Source organism: Anguilla rostrata, chromosome 6 (genome assembly GCF_018555375.3).
Source record: "Anguilla rostrata isolate EN2019 chromosome 6, ASM1855537v3, whole genome shotgun sequence".
NCBI classification, from domain to species: domain Eukaryota; kingdom Metazoa; phylum Chordata; class Actinopteri; order Anguilliformes; family Anguillidae; genus Anguilla; species Anguilla rostrata.
This window is the reverse complement of record NC_057938.1, coordinates 20,001,613-20,023,450: the sequence shown is the minus strand read 5'-3', so window position 1 is coordinate 20,023,450 and position 21,838 is coordinate 20,001,613. Positions and strand designations below refer to the sequence as shown.

General features: G+C 48.5%; 1 protein-coding gene across 2 annotated transcripts in view; it reads left to right on the top strand.

Moving 5' to 3' along the window:
- LOC135256787 (DNA-binding protein RFX2-like) overlaps positions 1-21,789 on the top strand; it is a 43,864-nt gene extending 22,075 nt beyond the window's left edge. For both annotated transcript variants that reach the window (XM_064338927.1, XM_064338928.1), the window contains exons 6-17: positions 3,923-4,104; positions 5,400-5,519; positions 6,207-6,328; positions 7,786-7,904; positions 11,811-11,923; positions 13,377-13,528; positions 13,763-13,860; positions 14,314-14,463; positions 16,514-16,722; positions 16,988-17,141; positions 18,820-18,856; positions 19,510-21,789. In XM_064338927.1, coding sequence (XP_064194997.1) covers positions 3,923-4,104; positions 5,400-5,519; positions 6,207-6,328; positions 7,786-7,904; positions 11,811-11,923; positions 13,377-13,528; positions 13,763-13,860; positions 14,314-14,463; positions 16,514-16,722; positions 16,988-17,141; positions 18,820-18,856; positions 19,510-19,634 — 1,581 coding nt within the window. In that variant the 3' untranslated portion in view covers positions 19,635-21,789. The remainder of the gene's footprint in view (positions 1-3,922; positions 4,105-5,399; positions 5,520-6,206; positions 6,329-7,785; positions 7,905-11,810; positions 11,924-13,376; positions 13,529-13,762; positions 13,861-14,313; positions 14,464-16,513; positions 16,723-16,987; positions 17,142-18,819; positions 18,857-19,509) is intronic.
- The last annotated feature ends 49 nt before the right edge of the window (positions 21,790-21,838 follow it).

Genomic DNA, 21,838 nt, shown 5'->3' with positions numbered 1-21,838 from the left:
TTTTTTTATTTATTTAGCTCTGTACCCCACAATTTTAGATTTGTAATCAAACAATTCACTTGTGGTTAAAGTGCACATTAAATGCTTTTTTTGAGGATATTTTTATACATATTGGGTTCACCATGTAGAAATTAGAGAAACTTTTTATACATAACCAGCCCATTTCAGCGCTCCATAATGTTTGGGACATGGTAATGTTATGTAAATGAAAGTAGTCATGTTTAGTACTTTGTCGCATATCCTTTGCGTGTTATGACTGTTAGAAGTCTGTGACCCTTAGACAACACCAGATGCTGAGTATCTTCTCTGGTGATGCTCTGCCAGGCCTGTACTGCAGCCATCTTCAGCTCCTGCTTGTTTCAGGGGCTGGTTGCCTCAAGTTTTCATTTATTAAACATATGGAATGCATTGGCTTCAGTTCAGGTAAACGAGTTGGCCAGTCAAGAACTTTCCAGTTTTTGATTTTGAAAAGTGCCTTTGTTGTGTTAGCAGTATGTTTGGGGTCATTGTCTCGCTGTAGGATGAAGCAACATCCAATGAGTTTGGATTGCATTGGGTTGACCTTTTGCAGAAAATACGCTTCTGTGCACTTCAGCATTAATTCTGCTGCTGCTATCAGCAGTTACATCATCAGTGAAGACAAGTGAGCCAGTAACTGTGGCAGCCATACATGCCCATAACACCATAACACCCCTATGTTTCACATATGAGGGGGCTGCTTTGGGTTTTTGGTAATTCCTTTTGGGTTCCATACATCCTGTTTTTGCAGCTAGTACTTTGCATCTTGCAGTGTAGCCTCTTTAGTTCTGTTTGTGAAGTCTTCTGCAGACAGTAGTCAGTGACAGCGTGCCTGAGTGTTTCTCTGGCAGATGGGCATTTGGGTTTTTTTTAAATTATGGTGAGAATTCTTCAGTCATCATTCATCAACTGTAGTCATCAACAGTCATCTTCCTTGGCCTACAAGGCCCTTTTCGATTGCTGAGGTCGCCAGTGCTCTCTCCCTGAGAGCTGTTTTATACCTTCACTAAGGAAGCACTTGACCTGACTAATCACAAACACCTGTGTAGCCATTTGTCCCAAAAAGTATGATACGGGGGGCTATGTATAAAAAGTCCTGTAATTTCTACACGAGGAAACCAAAATGAATGAAAATACCTTTAATACAAGCTGAGACTTTAATCATGTGTAAATTGTTTGATTACAAATTCAAAATTGCTTTCAGGTGATTTGGTGAAACAATAAGCTTCCAAATTAGTGAAGCAGAGCACTGTTAGAGTCACAGTTTAGGTTCCCATGAGAACAAACTTAATATTGTAATGCTGTTATTTATCTCACTGGGCTAAGATGATTGAATGTGAAGCCATTGTGTCGCTGTACTTTCACATACAAATGAATAGACTGCACCATTGGTTCAACGCCAGGGTGGTCTCAAATGAAAAGCCCCCCTCCCTCCATGCACAGTTGGTGTAACCGCGCTATGATTTGGTCCAATCACGTTCAAGCTCCCAAATGATGTAAAAAGCTGGCGAACAAGAACCTTTTGGCTTTATTTGGTGTTGACTTGGCCTCTAGATTTAATGCCCCCCCCCCCCACCCTCCCACCCACCCATTGCAACGCTAGATTTGTACATTTCCGGCAGCAGGAACGCTGTACTAGCTATAACCGCATGTGAGAATCACTTCAGGTTGGCCTCCCCAGGTTTTTTACCACCGTCAGCTCAACCCTGTCCCCGGCTTCCTCTTTCACAAGCCCTTGCGTTACGCGTCAGGTGGAAAGAGCGAAGGCGCAGGGAAGAGCGCTCGCTCAGTGTAGAAAAACCTGAATTTCCACTACTGGCTATTTTTTGCAAAGCGCAATTTTAACCGGGTCGGATTCCGTTCCCGCTCTTTTCACATTCGCCCGCGGTTAGCGCCGACTTTAACGGCTGGCGGCTGAGAGAGAGAGAGAGGGATTATGGGTCATTCAGGTACGCGTAGAGGTGCGTGGCTCCCTTCGGCCCCGCCCCCCCTCCCCCGCAGAGCTACTCTTTGTGAATCGGATAGCCGTCTCGCAGTCGTCTCCCGTTGAGCGCGTTTGCGACCCTTAGCCGCCGCTCGCCGCGCGCATTTGCATGAGCCAGCGCGCGGGGCGAGGGGGCCCCTTCGGCCCGCGGCTTAACCCCCCCCCCCTCCCCCGGGGCACGGCTCATTTGCATGCTCTTTGTCAGCCGGCTAGAGATTCAGCTCCGCGCCGCGACGCGACTGTGAAACGGAGAAGCCCGGCCCGCGGCTAACGGCGCTATTTTTCTTTCCCGTTTTTTTTTTTTTTTTTTTTTTTTGGTTTTCCCCGGCCCTTTTCTCTTTTTTTTTTTGTCACTCTTTTATATTTTTTTGGCATGCTCTCTGTTTGTTTTTTTTTTTGGTTTTTTTTGTCCCTTCAACTTGAAATGGTGCTTAGAAAATCTCAGAGGGGAAGAAAAAGTCAGAAGGGATCGCAGCTCGAGCCCGATCACAGCAGCCGTGCAAGCTTAAACCAGGAGGCTTTGCGGAGAGGCTGAGAGCGAACAGGACGGCGGGCGGCGCGTCCGTCTGTCGCTGGAGTTAGCGCACGCGCTCCCTCGACAGACTGCCTCCGCGCGCAAGGCGGCTGTCGAAGAGTCGGCCACGGCGCTGAAGCTCGAATCCGTTTTCGGGCGCAGAGCGGCTCTGAATGAACCGGCTCCTGAGTGAAGCTTTGCATGCGTTTCATTTCTCCCATGCAAAACACATACACGCACGCAAATGCTTACACACGTACACATGCACGCAAACACAGACACACACACGCACGCACGCAAGCTGACGCACACACGCACAGGCACACACACACACACATGCTTACACACGCTTGCACACACACGCATACACACACACAGACATGCGTGCACACACACACGCAGACACACACATATGCGCACACACATACGCACACACACAGACACACACGCTCACAAATACACACACACACACACGCTCTCACACACAATCATGCTTAGACATATAGTACATACACACACATTTACACATGCTCACACAGTTGAACACACACATTTACACAGTAAAACAGTTGTTCACTCTCCAGTTTCTGCCAGAGCGTGGAGTGTGTTAAAGTTTTAGGGGAACGAGGCTGTGGGAAGCGAGCCAGGAAGATGTTACACCTCTCCAGGTTTTTAGCCATGTGTGAACCTTCTGAGGCTTCTGCTTTCTGTCACTCCAACCTTTTTGACAGGCTCATAGCAAATATGCTTAGAAGCATATTTATAATATAAATATAAATATAAGTTCTTAGAAGAACTGTCAGCCATGGGCCATTTCTGAGCGCTTTACCAGACCACCCCACACATGGAAATGAAATTACGGTGTCAGTGCATTTTCGGTTACCTGGAGTGGAACAGATGCATGCTGGGACATTTTTTTCATCATCCTTCAGGGATGAGTCTGCTGTCAATTCTGTGAACATGCAGAGGCTGTACAGTCTGTGTGAGCATAGGTGTATGAGCGTGGCCATGAGTATGAAAAAGTGTGTGTGTGCTGTGTGTGTGTGTGTTTAACCCTGGAGTCACTCTGCACCTCTGAGCCCTCCTGTTTTTATCTGTTGGATGCAGACCTGGGTTAAATACGAATTTGTTTTGGATTCAAATACTTTTCTACACTTTACTGATCTTGTCTGGTGTAATGGAACCAATGAAATACTCTGAAAAAGTGCAAAACCTGCCTTCTGGTCATATTGGCAGGCTCAGTTACACCAGGCAAGATCAGTAGAGTACAGAAAAGTATTTTAATAAAAAACAAATACGTATTTGACCCAGGTCTGATTGGTTGTATTGAGCGGCGCTGTGTGTGCCGTGTGTGTGTGTGTCCGTCAGCCTCAGCTGTGCTGACGGCGAGCCTGTGCTGTGTCCAGCTGCAGTGGCTGCTGGACAACTACGAGACGGCGGAGGGGGTGAGCCTGCCGCGCAGCTCCCTGTACTACCACTACCTGCGCCACTGCCAGGAGCAGAAGCTGGACCCCGTCAACGCCGCCTCCTTCGGCAAGCTCATCCGCTCCGTCTTCATGGGCCTGAAGACCCGCCGGCTGGGGACCAGGTCCGCCGCCGCCGCGCTCCCGCTACGCGCACCTGCCCCCTCCCCCTCCCCCCCTCCTCCCCTCATTATATTACATTACATTACATAACATTTATTTAGCAGACGCTTTTATCCAAAGCGACGTACAAAAGTGCATATCAAGTTCATTGGAGCAACTACATAACACAGGTTCGATAAGGTACAATACTCAATTCGTACAGCTGTTCATAGCCAAGAACACAGTTCAGTTCAGTTCACGCAGTGAACATTATTCTGACCTAACTTATGCCAAGTCAAACTAGGGGGAAGTACAAGCTACGATATTGCATATCAAGTTCATTGGAACATTGGAACTACATAACACAGGTTCGATAAGGTACAATACTCAATTCGTACAGCTGTTCATAGCCAAAAACACAGTTCAGTCCAGTTCACGCACTGAACATTATTCTGACCTAACTTATGCCAAATCAAACTGGGGGAAGTACAAGCTACGATATTGCATATCAAGTTCATTGGAACAACTACATAACACAGGTTCGATAAGGTACAGTACTCAATTCGTACAGCTATTCATAGCCAAAAACACAGTTCAGTCCAGTTCACGCAGTGAACATTATTCTGACCTAACTTGTGCCAAGTCAAACTAGGGGGAAGTACAAGCTACGATATTGCATATCAAGTTCATTGGAGCAACTACATAACACAGGTTCGATAAGGTACGATACTCAATTCGTACAGCTGTTCATAGCCAAGAACACAGTTCAGTTCAGTTCACGCACTGAACATTATCCTGACCTAACTTATGCTAAGTCAAACTAGGGGGGAAGTACAAACTACGATATTAGGACAAATGCAAATTACAATAAGTGCTGGAATGGAGGCACGTGCAACACGAGTGGCACGAAAGAGGGGAATTTAAGTGAAATGTCTCGCAGAGCGGTGGCAGTTAGTCCAGGCGTAGTCCGAAGAGGAAGTCCGGCCCTCGACAGGCCGCGCTTCCTGTCGCCCGCTCCCAGAGCGACGCTAGCGTCCGCTAGCGGCGGGGACGGAGTGAACGGACTCTCCCCCCTCTGTCTCTCACATTACATTAGAGGCATTTAGCAGACGCTCTTATCCACAGCGACTTACACAACTTTTTTTTTTTTACATAGCATTTTTACATTGTATCCATTTATACAGCTGGATATATACTGAAGCAATGCAGGTTAAGTACCTTGCTCAAGGGTACAACGGCAGTGTCCTACCCGGGAATCGAACCTGCGACCTTTCGGTTACAAGCCCAGTTCCTTACCCACTGTGCTACACTCTCGCAGGGGGAACTCCAAGTACCACTACTACGGCATCCGGCTGAAGCCCGAATCCCCGCTCAACCGCTTGCAGGAGGACTCCCAGTACATGGCCATGAGGCAGCAGTTTGTGCACCAGAAGCGCAGGTGAGGGGCCTCTGTCCACCTCTTAAAGTACGCTAACCCCGCCTGTAGCGCTCCCATTTTACGGGGCATTTGCTCCTGAAAAACGATGTGTGCTAACAGGATAAATAATTTTAGGAGCGCGTAGACTAATTTGGATGTGTTAGCGTGCTCCTAAATTTCTCAGCTCGGGAGCAGATGTCCTCCTTGGAAGGGGCGTAAACATAAAACCCTGCTGCCCCTCTCTCTTTTTTTTCCTACCCATAGGCCGCTAAATATATTTTCTTCTTTCTTTGCTCTTTTTATTCCTTCGCTCCGTTTTGTCTGGTTGTGGGGGATGCCCGTATCTATGCGAGTGTGGGCTGCTTCTGTTTTTGAAACGCTCTCCGTTTGTACAGCCAACGGGATCATTTCAGAAATCGTTCATAACGAATTGCTTTGCTCGGGGGGAACAGCTGCTGTGCCTCCCCCCTGGATTTGCACCTGCAGTTCTGCAGACTGAAGCTCCCTAAGCCCTTTGCGCGCACTGCGGATTTGTGCTGAACCTGTAATTATGTGACGAGCAGGAGCATTGATCAGGCTGTGTGTGTGTGTGTGCGCGCGCGCGTTAGTGAGCGAGCGTGTCGGTACGTGTGTGAGTGGTAGCAGCGCTGGCTGGTGAGCGTGCTCAGTGACTCCCCCTTGTTTCCGCTGTGCTCCCCCCGGGTGCAGGTACAAGCCGCTGCAGAGGATGGACAGCATGGGCGACGGCCTGTCCGGCGGCCCCCATCACCTGAGCAGCCCCCCCGAGCAGTCCGAGTCCTCCCAGAGCCAGCACCACCAGCAGTACATCGGTAAGAGCCCCGACGCTGTGCCCACAGGGCACAGGAGCCTGCACAGGCCTCAGCACAGGCCCCAGCACAGGTCCTCATTACAGGGTTCAGCACAGGCCCTCATTACAGGGTTCAGCACAGGCCCCAGCACAGGCCCTCATTACAGGGTTCAGCACAGGCCTCAGCACAGGCCCTGGAACAGGGTTTAACACAGGCCTCAGCATATCTGAGGGAGAACAACCCCATCAATCCGTTCAACCGAAACAGTTTAGATTTAGTTTAACACTGTCTATGTCATTGTGTTGGAAGCCATATTTATTTATTTATTTATTTCATTGCATTTAAAGGGAGAGAGGCCCTCTAGGTGAGATACATATGTCTGTTAGTTTGTGGAGACCTACAAGTAGTGCAGAAACAAATGGAAACTCCTGGGTGAATGAGGGACAGAAAGCACACCTCCCTCATCGTAACTCACATTGGCCAGCAGCAAACATGTTTTCATTCACTGACTGCACTGGAAATGGTTGAAGTTGGCCTGGCTGGTCAGAAACCACCTGTTATAACTTCACATTGTGTCTTTTATGACATCACAAGAACTGTCCCTTCCTGACCTCAAGCTCACAGTCCAGCCCGTGTGTTCTTGACCCTCTACCTACTTCTTCCTAGTCAATAGCTTTCAGTTTCTGTCAACACACGCACACGTTTCTTTCTGACTTTTCACCTACAGCTTGCAGTCTTTTCTGAAAGTGTGTAATAGTGATTTTTTTAGAAGTACTTTTTAAAGCTTGTCAACTGCATGTATGGGTGATTCTTACAGTGTTTGTTTACGTTAGTTACAACTCACCCATTTATGAATGAATATTGGATGGGGCGTCAATGTAAATTGAGAACTTACTCCAAAAGCACAAGTTCCCCGAATTTGCAAATGACGAGGGGGCGTGTTTTCGAGAGGGAGGTGTTTATGCAAAGCAGAGGCTGCCACACACGGTAGGTGTGTTCTCTGTTAATCAAGCATCCCAGCATGCATAGGGTCATGTATGTAAATGCTAGACAGGCCCGGTTGCCTCAGGCCTGGAGTCCCTTTGAAAGAGGGGTGGGGTGTGTTTGGCAGGAGGCTTCGATGACCGAGACGTGTTGAAGAACACGTTTCACAAACAGTGACGTCTAAGGTGTGATATCTTTCACAGGATATTTGGAAATAACGGCTAGCCTTTTCAACCTCCGTGAGCTAGACATAAGTTCACCGACCCTCTGTTGGTGTCGCATTCCCCCTGTTGAATTTCACACCGTGGTAGACCGCATCCCTCACTTAGTGACATTCTTCTGTCCACTGTTATGTTCATTATATATATATATATATATATATATATATATATATATATATTACTCTTTATGGGTGGGTTTACCCATATCTGTAACATGGTTGGTCTCATCTCCAGATTGTGAGTGTGGTTGTTTGCATTTTTCTTTTTCGGCAGATGTGTCCCATGTCCTGCCCCCGTTCCCCTCCCCGGACCCGGGCTCGCACCCCCTCCCCGACGGCATCGCGGCGGGCGACCTGAAAAAGCTGCAGAGCCTGTACCGGGACCACTGTGAGGTACGGCTTCGCCCCCTCCCCCCCCACACAGGCTCCCGAATAAACACACCGGCCTGCGTCCCGTCTGCGTTTATCCCAACACGGGTGCGGCGAGTTCAGTTTCCACCAGACCTGCTGCTCCAAACTGTTTCTGTGAGGGGGGGTGGGGTGGGGGGGAGGGGGGGAGGGATGAAGGGCGAATGTTGATTGAATCCAGGCCTCAGTCTAACCCTGGCTGCTCTGTAATGGGTAATCAGATAATGTACCCTCCGTCACCCCTCTGACGTTCCCCCCTCACCCAGCGACGCGTCCCTGATAACCACCGTTGTGTGTGTGTGTGTGTGTGTGTGTGTGTGTGTGTGTGTGTGTATGCGTGCGTGCACAAGTTCGTGTTTTTGTGTGTGTTGTATACGTGTATGTGTGTGTACGTGTGTGTGCATGAGTTTGTGTTTGTGTGTGTGTTAGTATGCGTGTGTGTGTGTATGTGTGCGTGTGTTTGTATGTGTGTATTTGTGTGTGTTGTATGTGTTCATGCTCGTTGTGCGTGTGTTTGTATGCGTGTGTGTGTGTTTGTATGTGTGCGTGTGTTTGTATGTGTGTATTTGTGTGTGTTGTATGTGTTTACGCCCGTTGTGTGTGTTGGCATGTGTGTTTCTATGCGTGTGTGTGTGTATGTGTGCGTGTGTTTGTATACGTGTGTGTTTGTGTATGTGTGTGTGTGTGTGTGTGTGTGTATTTGTGTGTGTTGTATGTGTTCATGCCCGTTGTGTGTGTTGGCGTGTGTGCATCTTTTAGCCTGTGGAGACCCGTTTCCACGTGAACGTGGGGTTGTACGGGGTTGTCTGGGTACGTGCGCCGTGTCTCATCCGCGGTGCTGTTTGAGTCGTCGCTCGTGTCCAGTCACAGTCAGTCCACAGTCAGCTTTATCCAGTGGGCTCAAAGCTAAAGGTTCCTCTGAGGGCTCCTGCGTCTGCTTTAGCTCAGTGTATTGCTCAATAGCAGCTCTGCGCGCTGCCCCTGCGGCGACGTGTTACCGCCACCTGTTTGCTCGGGCCGCGCGTTCGTCCGCACGGGGGTCGGAGGTCAGGTGGCTTGCTCAAACCGCGGCGAGAGCTCGGAGTTCCACGTCCGAGCCGCCGCCGCCAGCGCCAGCTGTAAATAAGGTTGCCGTGGCGACGCCCCGGAGGAAACCGTGGCCGTAGATCACGGGGTGGGGTGGGGGGGGTGGGGGGGGTGGGGGGGGGGAGGTTGGGGGGGGGAAAGCCTGCGCTCCGCCGTTGCCGGGGTTCGGCCGAACGCCGCGCCAGATGGCCGGCGTCTGGAGAGCATCGCCGCTAATAGGGGACAGGCTTCCAGAACTCTCCGCGGCCTCGTCTGCGCTCACTGAAGAAAAACACCTGCTGCCTCACGGAGGGGAGACGTAGCCGCCGCGCGCGCTCCGAGCCTTCCCTGCGCTGCGGGCGTCCGCCGAGAGAGAGAGAGAGAGACGCGTCTGCAGATGCGATGCGATCTGGAGGCGAAGGTGCTGGAACTGTTCCAGAAGTGGATGGGAGGGGTGGAGGGGATACCAGTGGAGGGGATACCAATGTATAGAAAACTGTACGTTTGAGACTCCTGACAAGTTGGGGAACGACACTGTTGGGTCAGAAACAAGGCATTCGGTTTATAACGTTAAATTACTGGGGCTGAGGTGACTTTGAAAACAAAGATATATATATATATATCCTGTATAGATGGATAGCCTTGATGTTCCGACCAGCCTGTTAATATACACTTTATTGCATGGACTGCCTTTTTACCAGTAACAAACAACAGTAAATATATATATTTTTCCAAAAAAACGCAAGCATTCTCTGTTAAAAACCGTACCAGGTAATTTTTTTGTAATAAATCGAATGTAATACCCTGGGCTGTAAATTCCCCAACTGCAATGATTTTTTTTTTAACCATTAGATTTCCCATTATGCCCTCCGATACACTGGTGACCTGTCCAGGGAGCATTCCTGCCTCTCGCCCAGTGCACACTGGGATAGGTTCCAGCACCTCCCGCAACCCTGACCAGGATATAAGTGGGTATAGATAATGGATGGATGGACGGATGGATGGATTTCCCATTACCTCCCCGTTACCATTTAGCCCAGCTAAACTGCTGACGCTTGGCTGGCCGGCAGAGGATGGGCTCCCCTCTATGCTGGGATTGCCCTGAGTGGTGTTCCCATGACAACGTTTTTTTCTCACCGCAATATAAGTATTTTTTTTCCTTTTCTACAGCGGAGTTTCTGAGAAGAGAGAAGTACCTCGCTTGCTGCTGTTGTATTTTCGGGATGCATTCCCGGTCTCTGCTCCGTTCCCGCCAAAAGTCTTTTCGAGAATTACCGCGTCTCAACGTCTCTGCAAGACGCGCTGTACGAATGAAATCAAACGGAATCGGATTCAGTTCCGTGGGATTTTTCTGGAAGCTGTGCAGACTTGCTAGTTTGCATCATACGGACGCTGTAATCCAATCGGCTGCGGCCGTTTCCAGTCCGGTCTGACAGTGCGGAGATGAGAGTGCTCTGCTCAGCGCCCGTGGACTGAAAAGGACGGGCGTGTAAAAGTGTGATGAGGAGCGTCCCATGCCTCCACGCTCCTGGTGATCTGGGCTGAAGTAATCTTAAACCGCAAATCAGTTAGCAGGCGGATCTTAGCGTTTGAAATCATTACGCTTTCTGCTTTCAGGTTTGGGAATTCCGACTCATCTCTGCGTTAAGTTTGGAAATGAAAGAGCGCAGATCTACATACGAGAAAACGTCTGATTTAGCAGAATTTTGTGCTCTCAGTCTTGACTCTAAGACCTCGTTTATTTTAACTAGGTAGGTCAACAGAGAGAGACTGTGTGGAACTAAGGCTAAGGGCTGTGTGGCCAATTAGAGGCGGGGAGATAATTGGTCACATCCGCAGAGCCACGTTCGGGGATTTGAGCGGGAAATCAGGGCCAACCCCCCTCGGAAACTTCCACAGGTTAATTTGCTCCTGACGCGCAGTGTGTTATCGTCACGTTGTTGTTCCATTACATTACAGGCATTTGGCAGATGCTCTTATCCAGAGTGACTTTTTTTTTTGCATGGCATTTGCATAGCATCCATGTATACAGCTGGATGTATTACTGAAGCAATGCAGGTTAAGTACCTTGCTCTAGGGTACAACGGCAGTGTCCTCGAACCTGTGACCTTTCAGGTTACAAAAACCAGTTCCATAACCCATTATACTACGCTGCCGCCCCGCTGTGTACGTCGTGTGTGTGAGGAACTGCGCGGAACGCGCAACGGAGTGTGTAGCCAATTAGAGGCAGGAAGATGATTAGCCATAATTACGGAGCCACGTTTGTGGTAATTTGACCGGGAAACAGGGGTAAAACAACCTCTGACACTTCCACGAGTTCATTTACCGTAACACGCAGTGCTTTCCTGTCACGTTGTTGCCGCGCACGTGCGCGTGCGCTAACGCGTAGGAGCGCGGAGACCTCACTTCGATAGGCTTTCTGGTGCTGTGTGTCTCTGACACGTGTTTGAAGCCGGCGGGCGAAAAGCGCGGCGTGCGGCGGCGTTTGCGGGCGCGGCGCATTCGTCGGGGCGCACCTCGTTCTCTCAGCGATAGGTCTCACACTCACGAGAGGAGGAATGTGCGCTCGCCGTTGTGGGGGGGGGGGGGTTCACACAAGGCCGCTAAAGAAAAGTTTCCGGTCGGTGTGAAAACACAAAGAGAAGTCAGAGCGAATAAATCCTGGGCATTCGGCAGACGAAGCTAGGTAGGACGGGCAGTCGATAACATCCCACGTGAAAGCGTATTGCTAAAAGGGTAACGAGTTGCTGACTGTGCGATACTGTGACTTAACTGAGTTTATTTGTGTGTGTGTGTGTGTGTGTGTGTGTGTGTATACTCTCCCAGGCTACTCTGGACGTGGTGATGAACCTGCAGTTCCACTACATCGAGAAGCTCTGGCAGACCTTCTGGTGTTCAGCAGCGCCATCTAGTGGCAGAGCCACCCCACTGCCTGGCAGGTCAGTCTGCACCAGCCTACAACTACTGCTCTCCCTGCAGGAAATGCTGTTGTTTTCATACCCAGCAGTCCCATTGCAGCATGGAAAAAGAGCCTTCTGAGCAGAGATGATACCGTGAATAGTATAGTTATTCATTCAGCACATTCTGACACACACACACACATTTGCACACAGGCTCGTTCCTGCACCACACACAGTGTGAGTATACCACACAGGCACCGACACAAAACTATGATAAGCAAACTGCAGTAAAGTGTGTATTTTGGATATATACTATACTGTGATTTTTTATGTGCATGCTACAAAAACAAGTAATAGCTAGCCTACAGCTTATTCAAGTTACATTACAGGCATTTAGCAGACGCTCTTATCCAGAGCGACTTACACAACTTTTTACATAGCATTTTACATTGTATCCATTTATACAGCAGGATATATACTGAAGCAATGCAGGTTAAGTACCTTGCTCAAGGGTACAACGGCAGTGTCCTTACCCGGGAATCGAACCTGCGACCTTTCGGTTACAAGCCCAGTTCCTTACCCACTGTGCTACACTCCGTATTAAAGTAGTTCAAATTAAAGTAGCTTATTTGGGATGACAAAGGCCAGGTTCTTAAATACAGCATAAATGAAAGCTAAGTCTTTCTAGAACAATAGCTGCTCACTAACTTGGTTTGCATACACATGGAATACTTTGAACTCATTAAGTGCAGGCAACATTTGAAAACACTCCTTCTGATCCCTGAGAATTTTAAGCCAAGCATGTCACTAACCAAAACCTTTTTTTGATCTGAATATTGATGAGATGTTTCTTTTTAAACTGTCAGTACAGGGATTTTTTTATGGTGTCTAGAGGGTTGCAGAAATTCTAATGAATATTTTATCCAAGTCTGTCACAACTTTAAGATTGCTTGAAAGGTGCCTTGTAGTTGTGTTTGGTTATGGTTATAATTTACATGGCTGTATTTGGTTGTGACTACCTTACAGGACTGTGTATGACTGTGACTGTAACTTAGAGGCCTGTTTGGTTGTGACTAATTTACGTGGTTGGTTCGGTCTGTGTTTTGTGACTAACCTGTGGGGCTGTGCCTGGTTGTGACTAATCTTGCAGGGCTGTGATTCCTTGTGACTGTAACTTACAGGGCTGTGATTTGACTTGGCTGTAACTTACAGGGCTGTGATTGATTGTGACTTTAACTTGCAGGGCAGTGTTGGTTGTGACTGTAACTTTCTGGGCTGTGATAGGCTGTGACTGTAAATGGCAGGGCAGTGATTGGTTGTGACGGTAACGGGCAGGGCAGTGATTGGTTGTGACTGTAACTTGCTGGGCAGTAATTGTTGGTTGTGACTGTAACTTGCTGGGCAGTAATTGTGGGTTGTGACTGTAACTTGCCGGATGGCCGTGCAGAGAGCTGAGAGGTCTGTGTGTGTGTGTGTGTGTGTGTGTGTGCAGCGAGGGGGAGGCAGACGGCGCCCTGTCCCAGGAGAAGCTGGTGGCCCTGTGCCACTACGAGCCGGTGACGCAGTGGATGCGCAGCTGCGACCACGTCCTGTACCAGGCCCTGGTGGAGATCCTCATCCCCGACGTGCTCCGCCCCGTCCCCAGTAAGTCCCGCCCCTCTGCCGTCCGTCACGCTTTTCCACAGCTTCTCTTCTGCTTTCTCTACTCCTTCCTCCGCTGTCCAGTCTCTCATATCACCAGCTTTTCCATGTGTACCACACTACACTGCATTGCAGTCACTTAGCAGACGCTCGTACCCAGAGCGGCGTACAGAAGCGGTTTGTTGGCGGGTTTTTTGGTTTCAGCGCTGCCCGTCGTCTCTTTTGTCCCCGCCCCAGGCACTCTCACGCAAGCCATCCGCAACTTTGCCAAGAGCCTGGAGGGCTGGCTGACCGCCGCCATGAGCCACTTCCCCCAGGAGATCGTCCGTACCAAGGTTTGTTTGCTGTGACAGCGTTAATGTGTGAGATAGTGTTAGTGTGTTTCCTGTGACAGCGTTAGCGTGTGAGATAGTGTTAGTGTGTTTCCTGTGACAGCGTTAGCGTGTGAGACAGTGTGCAGTGTGTTTCCTGTGACAGTGTTAGTGTGTGAGACAGTGTGCAGTGTGTTTCCTGTGACAGCATTAGTGTGTGAGACAGTGTGCAGTGTGTTTCCTGTGACAGCATTAGTGTGAGACAGTGTGCAGTGCGTTTCCTGTGACAGCGTTAGTGTGTGAGACGGTGTGCAGTGTGTTTCCTGTGACAGCGTTAGTGTGTGAGACAGTGTGCAGTTTGTTTCCTGTGACAGCGTTAGCGTGTGGAACAGTGTGCAGTGTTTCCTGTGACTGTGTGCAGTTTGTTTCCTGTGACAGCGTTAGCGTGTGATCAGCCCTTTTTCCTCCGCCCTGCAGGTGGCAGTAGTGAGCGCGTTTGCGCAGACGCTGCGCAGGTACACGTCTCTGAATCACCTGGCTCAGGCGGCCCGGGCGGTGCTGCAGAACACCTCACAGATCAACCAGATGCTCAGCGACCTCAACCGAGTGGACTTCACCAACGTGCAGGTAATGAGCCCCTCTGACAAGCCCTCACGGCTGTGTCAGTGTTCGCTCATTGTGCTGCGTGCGTGTGTGTGTGTACTGTGTGTGTACTGTGGGTGTGCGTGGGTGTGTGCATGTGTGTGTCTTGTATCCTCAGTATGCGTGCGTTAGGGCTGTCAACATTGGCCAAAAATTATGTTTGAATATTCCTTCTAAAAAAAACCCCATACGTTTCAATATATTAAAATATATATTACAGTTTAATATATGCTGTGTTAAATTCGGGCTGTGTTAACTGGCTCAGCGTTGTGTCCACAAGATGGCGAACCAATACAATGAGAGACTTAACTAGCGTAGGTACATATTTGAAATAAACATGAACGCAGTGAAGTTGAAGAACGTTCGAGATGGCTTTTAAGATCTACATACAGTACGCTTTTATAACCAGGGGTTCACATGAGTGGTCTGCAAGTAAGAATGCAGGGCAAAAAGATCAAAATGAGCAGCAATTTTATGTCGTAACGAAAAGTGTACCTGAAAATAGATGGACACCTAAAAATAGTCACAATCCAGTTGTTGCGTATTTTAATCTTTTCGCCCTGCATGCGTACTTGTGTACCACGTCACCTCCCTGTTCATTATTATTTTGTTGAAATAAAATTAAGTCGCACAATTTCTAGAAATGTGCCTAAAAATAATGTTGATCCTGGTGGATTATTTACAATAAAGTGCCATTAAAAACAAACTGAAAAGTACTTTCTTGGACCTTGTGGAGAGGAATCTAAGATCGGCATGGTTTTAACGTTATCCTGCCAAAATGCTGGAACTCCCAAGACTGATGAAGCGTTTTATGCCAATGTCAGGCCTGTGGGTCACATGCCAAAAACACCAGATGGTCCACTTGGGAAGAGGCCTGTGCCAATCTTTTTATTCGCTGTATTCCCAGTGGAGGAAGAGGTGTGTTCCGATCGCACCGGGGGTGAAACCAAAGTGCCCTGTTTGTTGAGTAGCCGCATAGCCACGACCCGTGTGACCCCGTGACTTCTGTTTCGCCAGTGGAGGTGCTAAACTTCACAATTTATTTTTAACACAGTTCAGGTTGAAAGGAAAACTGCTACAATGCAGCCACGTTTTTTTTCCCTTTCACATTCGAATGTTAATTTCCATGCTCAAATGTCTTTTTTTTTTCTAACCATCGTTTGAAAGCCCTAGCGTGTGTATTAGTGTATGTAGTATCCTCAGGCCATGTGTGTGTGTGTGTCTGCGTGTTATATTGCAGGAGTGTGTGTGCTGTGTCCTCAGTCTGTGTGTGTGTGTGCACGTGTGTGTTATATTGCAGGAGTATGTGTGTGTTTGTTGTATCCTCAGTCCGTGTGTGTGTAATATATCCTGTGTATGTGTGCGTGTTGTATTGCTGGAGTGTGTTTGTGTTGTATTCTCAGTCTCTGTGTGTGTTATATTGCAGGAGTGTGTGTGTGTGGGTCTTGTGTCCTCAGTCCATGCGTGCATGTGTGTTGTATCCTCAGTCCGTGTGTATTGTATCCTCAGTCTGTCTGTGTGTGTGTGTTTGTGTTGTATTGCAGGAGTGCATGTGTGTGTGTGTGTGTATTGTATCCTCAGTCCGTGTGTGTGTGTTGTATTGCAGGAGTGCATGTGTGTGTGTGTATTGTATCCTCAGACCGTGTGTGTGTGTGTGTTATATTGCAGCAGTGTGTGTATTGTATCCTCAGTCTGTGTGTGTGCGTGTGTGTTATATTGCAGCAGTGTGTGTTTGTATTGTATCCTCAGACCGTGTGTGTTATATTGCAGCAGTGTGTGTATTGTATCCTCAGTCTGTGTGTGTGCATGTGTGTGGTATATTGCAGCAGTGTGTGTTTGTATTGTATCCTCAGTCTGTGTGTGTGTGTTATATTGCAGCAGTGTGTATTGTCTCCTCAGTCTGTGTGTGTTATATTGCAGCAGTGTGTGTGTGTGTGTGTTGTATCCTCAGTCTGTGTGTGTGCGTGTGTGTTATATTGCAGCAGTGTGTGTATTGTATTGTATCCTCAGACCCTGTGTGTGCGCTGTATTGCAGGAGCAGGCCTCGTGGGTGTGCCAGTGTAATGAGGCCATGGTGCAGCGCCTGGAGCAGGACTTTAAGGTGACCCTGCAGCAGCAGAGCTCTCTGGACCAGTGGGCGCTCTGGCTGGACAGCGTGGTCAATCAGGTCCTCAGGCCCCACGAGGGCAGCCCCAGCTTCCCCAAGGCCGCGCGCCAGTTCCTGCTCAAGTGGTCCTTCTACAGGTACAGCTACTTAAGCACCTCTACGCTACGTTATGCGCTCAGGCCACGTGTCCATAAAAAACCTTCAAAGTTCACTAAATTAAAAATGAAGTGTAAAAATACTTGGAAGTTCTTATAAATGAAATGAAAAGTCAGCAACTCTCGACAGATGAAAATAAAACAGCGCTTGGATTTATTTGTTGATTTTGCGGATTTCGTCTCGATAGCGTCGCCGTATATATAAAAGCTCTTGACTGTGAGCCCCGCCCCCCTCTCCTCTCCGCAGCTCCATGGTGATCCGGGACCTGACCCTCCGCAGCGCCGCCAGCTTCGGCTCCTTCCACCTCATCCGCCTGCTCTACGACGAGTACATGTTCTACCTGGTGGAGCACCGCGTCGCCCAGGCGACCGGCGAGACGCCCATCGCCGTCATGGGAGAGGTGAGCGCCGGCGCAGGGCCTACGCTGCGAGGCTAGCACTCACCTTTACTCCACTGAAGAATCCGTGTGACGTGCCCAATGGAAACGAGCCTTATAAACATTACATTACAGGCGTTTAGCAGACGCTCTTATCCAGAGCGACTTACACAACTTTTACATAGCATTTTTTACATTGTATCCATTTATACAGCTGGATATATACCGAAGCAATTTCAGTTAAGTACCTTGCTCAAGGGTACAACGGCAGTGTCCTTACCCGGGAATCGAACCTGCGACCTTTCGGTTACATGCCCAGTTCCTTACCCACTGTGCTACACTCCGTCCTAAACAAAATGAAAGTTAGTCGAATAGAACATCGTTATTGAGTGGTTTAAAGTGTTGGTAGGCTAGATAGGGTATCCTGAAATGTTGTTTATGTATGTCAATGTAAATATTATTATAAAATATCAGTTAAATCTTAAATGATCAGACAGAGAAAGTGGACTTGTCGTTAAGTAGAGTTCTTGTGAATTTAAAACCAACATAGTAAGAGTAGGGCTTTTGAAGCACATAAAGCATATAGCCATGACTGTGTTCCATTATTCATCCTCGGCTGTTTGGTTTGCGAGTCTCAGCGTTCTACCTTCGGGTGACTGGCTCAAGTTTGAGCCGTCTGAATTTTCACTGACCACTTTACAAATCTTGCATCATAACTTAAAAGTCCAAAATTATTGGTTATAGGTTTGAAAGTTTCTTGGATGAATGGCATTTGAGGCTCTAATCAGGAAAATGCTGTCCTTGTAAGTTTAGACACAGCAGGGTACAGTGCCGAACACGGCTGATGTAATTCACGTAGAAAAAGGGCGTTCGAATGATGGATAGCGGTCAAGCAGTTTTAGGAAACCTATAACTTTCCGAGATGTAATCCCATTCCCTCCTGGGACTTGTGCCAAGGTTCGAGTGAAGGACGGATATTACAGTGCCGCTGGACATAATGGAAACGTGTCACTTTGAACATTCGAGTAAAGGAACAACGGATGCTGAAAAAATAGAAACGTTGGGTCAACTTAAAATTCTTCTTAATAAGTTCTTAGCCTGGTCACATCTAGAAAATTTTGACTTGAATGAACTTATTTATTTTTTTGTTTAAATTTCAGTCAGATTAAAATTTTTAGATGTGACCACTTGTAGAAGAATTTAAAGTTGATCCAATGTTTCACTTTTTTTCAGAGGAAAGCTCTTTTTGTGGCTGGTGCCATTTCTCGTGCTTGCTATAAGGGTTTGTTCAATATAGAACAAGCTATAACACCACAGCTAGGATTCATTTGTGACTTTTCCCTCCATTGAAGCTAATTTAATAAAAAGGATACCCAAACTTCTAAAAGTCTTACATACCCTCATATGCACACATGGCTGTCTACATTCTAAAGCTCAATTTCCCTACTAAATGTGCATTAAGGCAGATTTGGGGGGGTGGGAGGGAGTTGCAGTTGACATAAAGCTCACTCAAACCTTAGCTGAATTTTAAAAAAAAAATTTTTTTTAAAAGGCATATGTGCAGGGAGTTTTTTGTACACAATTAAACACAGATGCGTGCAATGCTTCAAGAAATATTCTCTGGAACATTCTAATGTAAGGGTATATTTATTGGGTCATGTGTGATAGATGTGTCTGATATTCTGTTCTCTCTTTATCACAGTTCAGTGACCTCAGCTCTATGACCCTCATGGATAAAGGTAAGAGTCCAGCTCTTGGCTCTTGCACTAAAGCCACATTCATTTTCCACGCGGTCGTCCACACAGTTTCATCAGCATGAAGTTCAGTGTGGTTAACTGTGATGTATACTTGCAGTATATGATCTAACAACCTCCCCAGGCTCAGCCATGCCATGAGCCTTCTCATCTCCCTCCACTTCAAAAACCTTCAAAACTTTGCTGCTAGCCTAATCCGGTAGCTAAAGGGGCTGTTCCGTTTTTTCGAAATATCGTCCCTACACACCAGCTCCATTCTGCTACCTCTGAGTACCTGGCCCCTCCCCCATGTATCTATCTCCTAGTCACGTCTTCTGTCTGTTCTGGCTGGTGTGAAGTGAGCTTCTTGCTTTTTTCGGCAACTCCAGCCACCCAGTTAACTAGCCAGCTAGTTCATGCTAACACCACTGCTTTTAAATCTGTTTTACATGTCAGGAACCTTATTTATTGCTTAGCAATTATTTCTTGGCTATCTAGCTTTGATGCCATGCACAAACAAACAAGCTAGCTAGTTAACTGGCTAGCTAGCTAGAATCTCTAGCTTAGTTTAGTAGAAATCCATAACGTTAGCACATCAGATAATGCACTTTCAGAAAGAGGAACGCTACCCTCACAGCCTCCTGTCTCCCCTCCCACAGACCCGTCTCACTTCCCTGGCGATATCGGGGATCTGAGCAGCAACGGAGACGCGTCCAGGGACCCCGGGGAACTGCCGGTCAAGAGGGAGAGGATCGAGATCAGCCACTCGCTGCAGGAGATCTGAGACCCGCCCACCCCACACCCCCCCCCAACCCCCCCACCCCCAGTCCTGCGCTGGGAGGGTGGGCGGAGTTACCCATCAGCTCTACAGCTCCACACGAGCTCACGCAGTTTCCGCAGCGTCAACCGTGCGCTCAGGGCACTGCCTTTCAGGTTCCCCTGACGGGAGCTTTAGATTCCTTTAGCAAGAAGGGGGGGAAAAAAAACAAACTGTCAGTAGATTGTGGCATTTCTGGGTTACAGGCCCAGGCAACAACAAAACGTCCTCACAACGTTGCTGCAACGTCGTGGCAACGTTATGACATTTCAGCGACGTCGCGAGGACCTTTCACGTTGCCCGGGGTAACGCCCCCGGCCTCGTTCCCTCTCCCCCCGCTGCGGTTCATATTGAGAACTCGGCGCGGAGCCGAAGTCCAGCAGGACACGCGTGGCCTCTTTACGAGCGGCATTTTTTTACAGCTGTGCTGTAGCGCCGCTCCAGTGCCTTTACGACTGTGGCAACCGACCCTGTTCCTGGAGATCCGCCGTCCTGTAGGTTTTCACTCCGGCCTTAGCAAAGCGCGCCTCATTCATACAGATAACAATCCGCGTTGAGCTGATGATTGGTGAGAGTGCGGGTGTGCCAAATTAGGGTTGGAGTGAAAGCCCTGCAGGACGGTAGATCTCCAGGAACAGGGTTGGTTACCACTGCTTTGTCAGCTACTAAGCCCCTCCCCCCCCCCCGTCCACAGAAACTCCGCCCTCTGCTGTGCCTCTTGATGTTCACCGCGTAGGAATGTACGGTTTCAGAGCCTCCACCCTTGAAGCTCCTTGCAGCTCCGGAAATGGGCGGAGGGTTACTTCACACAGTAATGCAGACCCCCGCCCCCACACCCACACCCCTGGGGGCATGACACTGTGCCCCCGTGGGGCCGTTTCCATGCCAGCCAAGACCTTACTTTGCAGCGAAAATGTTGGGTCATTCTCCGGCAGCCGGGTCTCCGGAGCAAGGCCCTCCCCCTGGGCTCCTGAGCCAACCGTTGGACCGAGTCGGCGTTCTCCACACTCTCATTGGCTCTGCTCCGCCGCCGCTCACCCGCATGCTGTGTGCTCTGCGCTCACGGCAGTTTTCAGCAGGTGGCGCTGCTGCAGTGGCTGAGCCTGCAGAGCTCAGGCCCCTCCCTCCTGGCTCTGTTCCAACCCCCACTGGTCAGCTATCAAAGGCATCGAGCCCTTTCTCTTATAAAACAAAATGAAACCTAAGAACATTTATTTGGGGGCTCTGAAGGCAGTTCATGAAAGTTCATTTTGCGGTCTCCTGCATTCTGTGTGCAGCTGAACCACTCCCACCATAATAAACTGTAAGGCTGGAAATAGCCTTTTGTTCTAGATTTCCTTTACGCACGGTCCATGTAATGTAGCAGCCGTCTTATATGAAGTAAGGGGTTAACGGGATTTTTAAAAACCAAACTCAAATGTTTGTACTGTACATGTATCTTGAGCTGTTGAAGAATGTACAGTTGTAACTGAGGCCGTCTCCCTCACGTGAAATGACTAGACTAAACGCGCAGCAGGCTAACCATATGGCAGGCTAACCGTACAGTGGGTAACCACACAGCAGGTTAGCCGTAATGTAGGTTAGCCTGTCTGCTACACACAGAAAATTAACTGTAACGCAGGCTAACACGACAGGCTAAATTAGCGGCAGGCTAAACCCATGGCGGGCGAACAGCAGGCTGGCTAACTGCGCGGCGGGAAATAAAACAGGCGGGTCGTTCCGAAAGGTCAGAGAGCCGACCTTTGTTTTTTCAGTTCCAGCGACGCTTTCCACGCAACCTTCAGGCCCGATTCCTGACACGCCTTTTATTTATGAACACTACTTCAATGTGCAGGTAATAATTTGACCATTTCCTCTTATGTCATCGCCAAGACAGCCTTTGTGTTGTTTTAGGGTCGTTTGCTGCAAGGCTACCTGGCTTTGTTCCTTTGAGGCTTGCGCTAGTCACAGTGGGGAACATCGTTTCTTAAATGTAATTGAACTTACTGTTTTTAATGCTGTTTAAACCTGGGATGAGGGTTTATTTTCTACTGGTCTAGTTCTGATTCTTACTCTTGAGTATGTTGAATGTTTATTTTTACAGCCTGTTCTTGACTACACTTTCCCTTGCTGGAAAGCAGACCGTGGTCTGCAACCATTTGAATTGTATTTTGTACCAGTCACACTGTAAT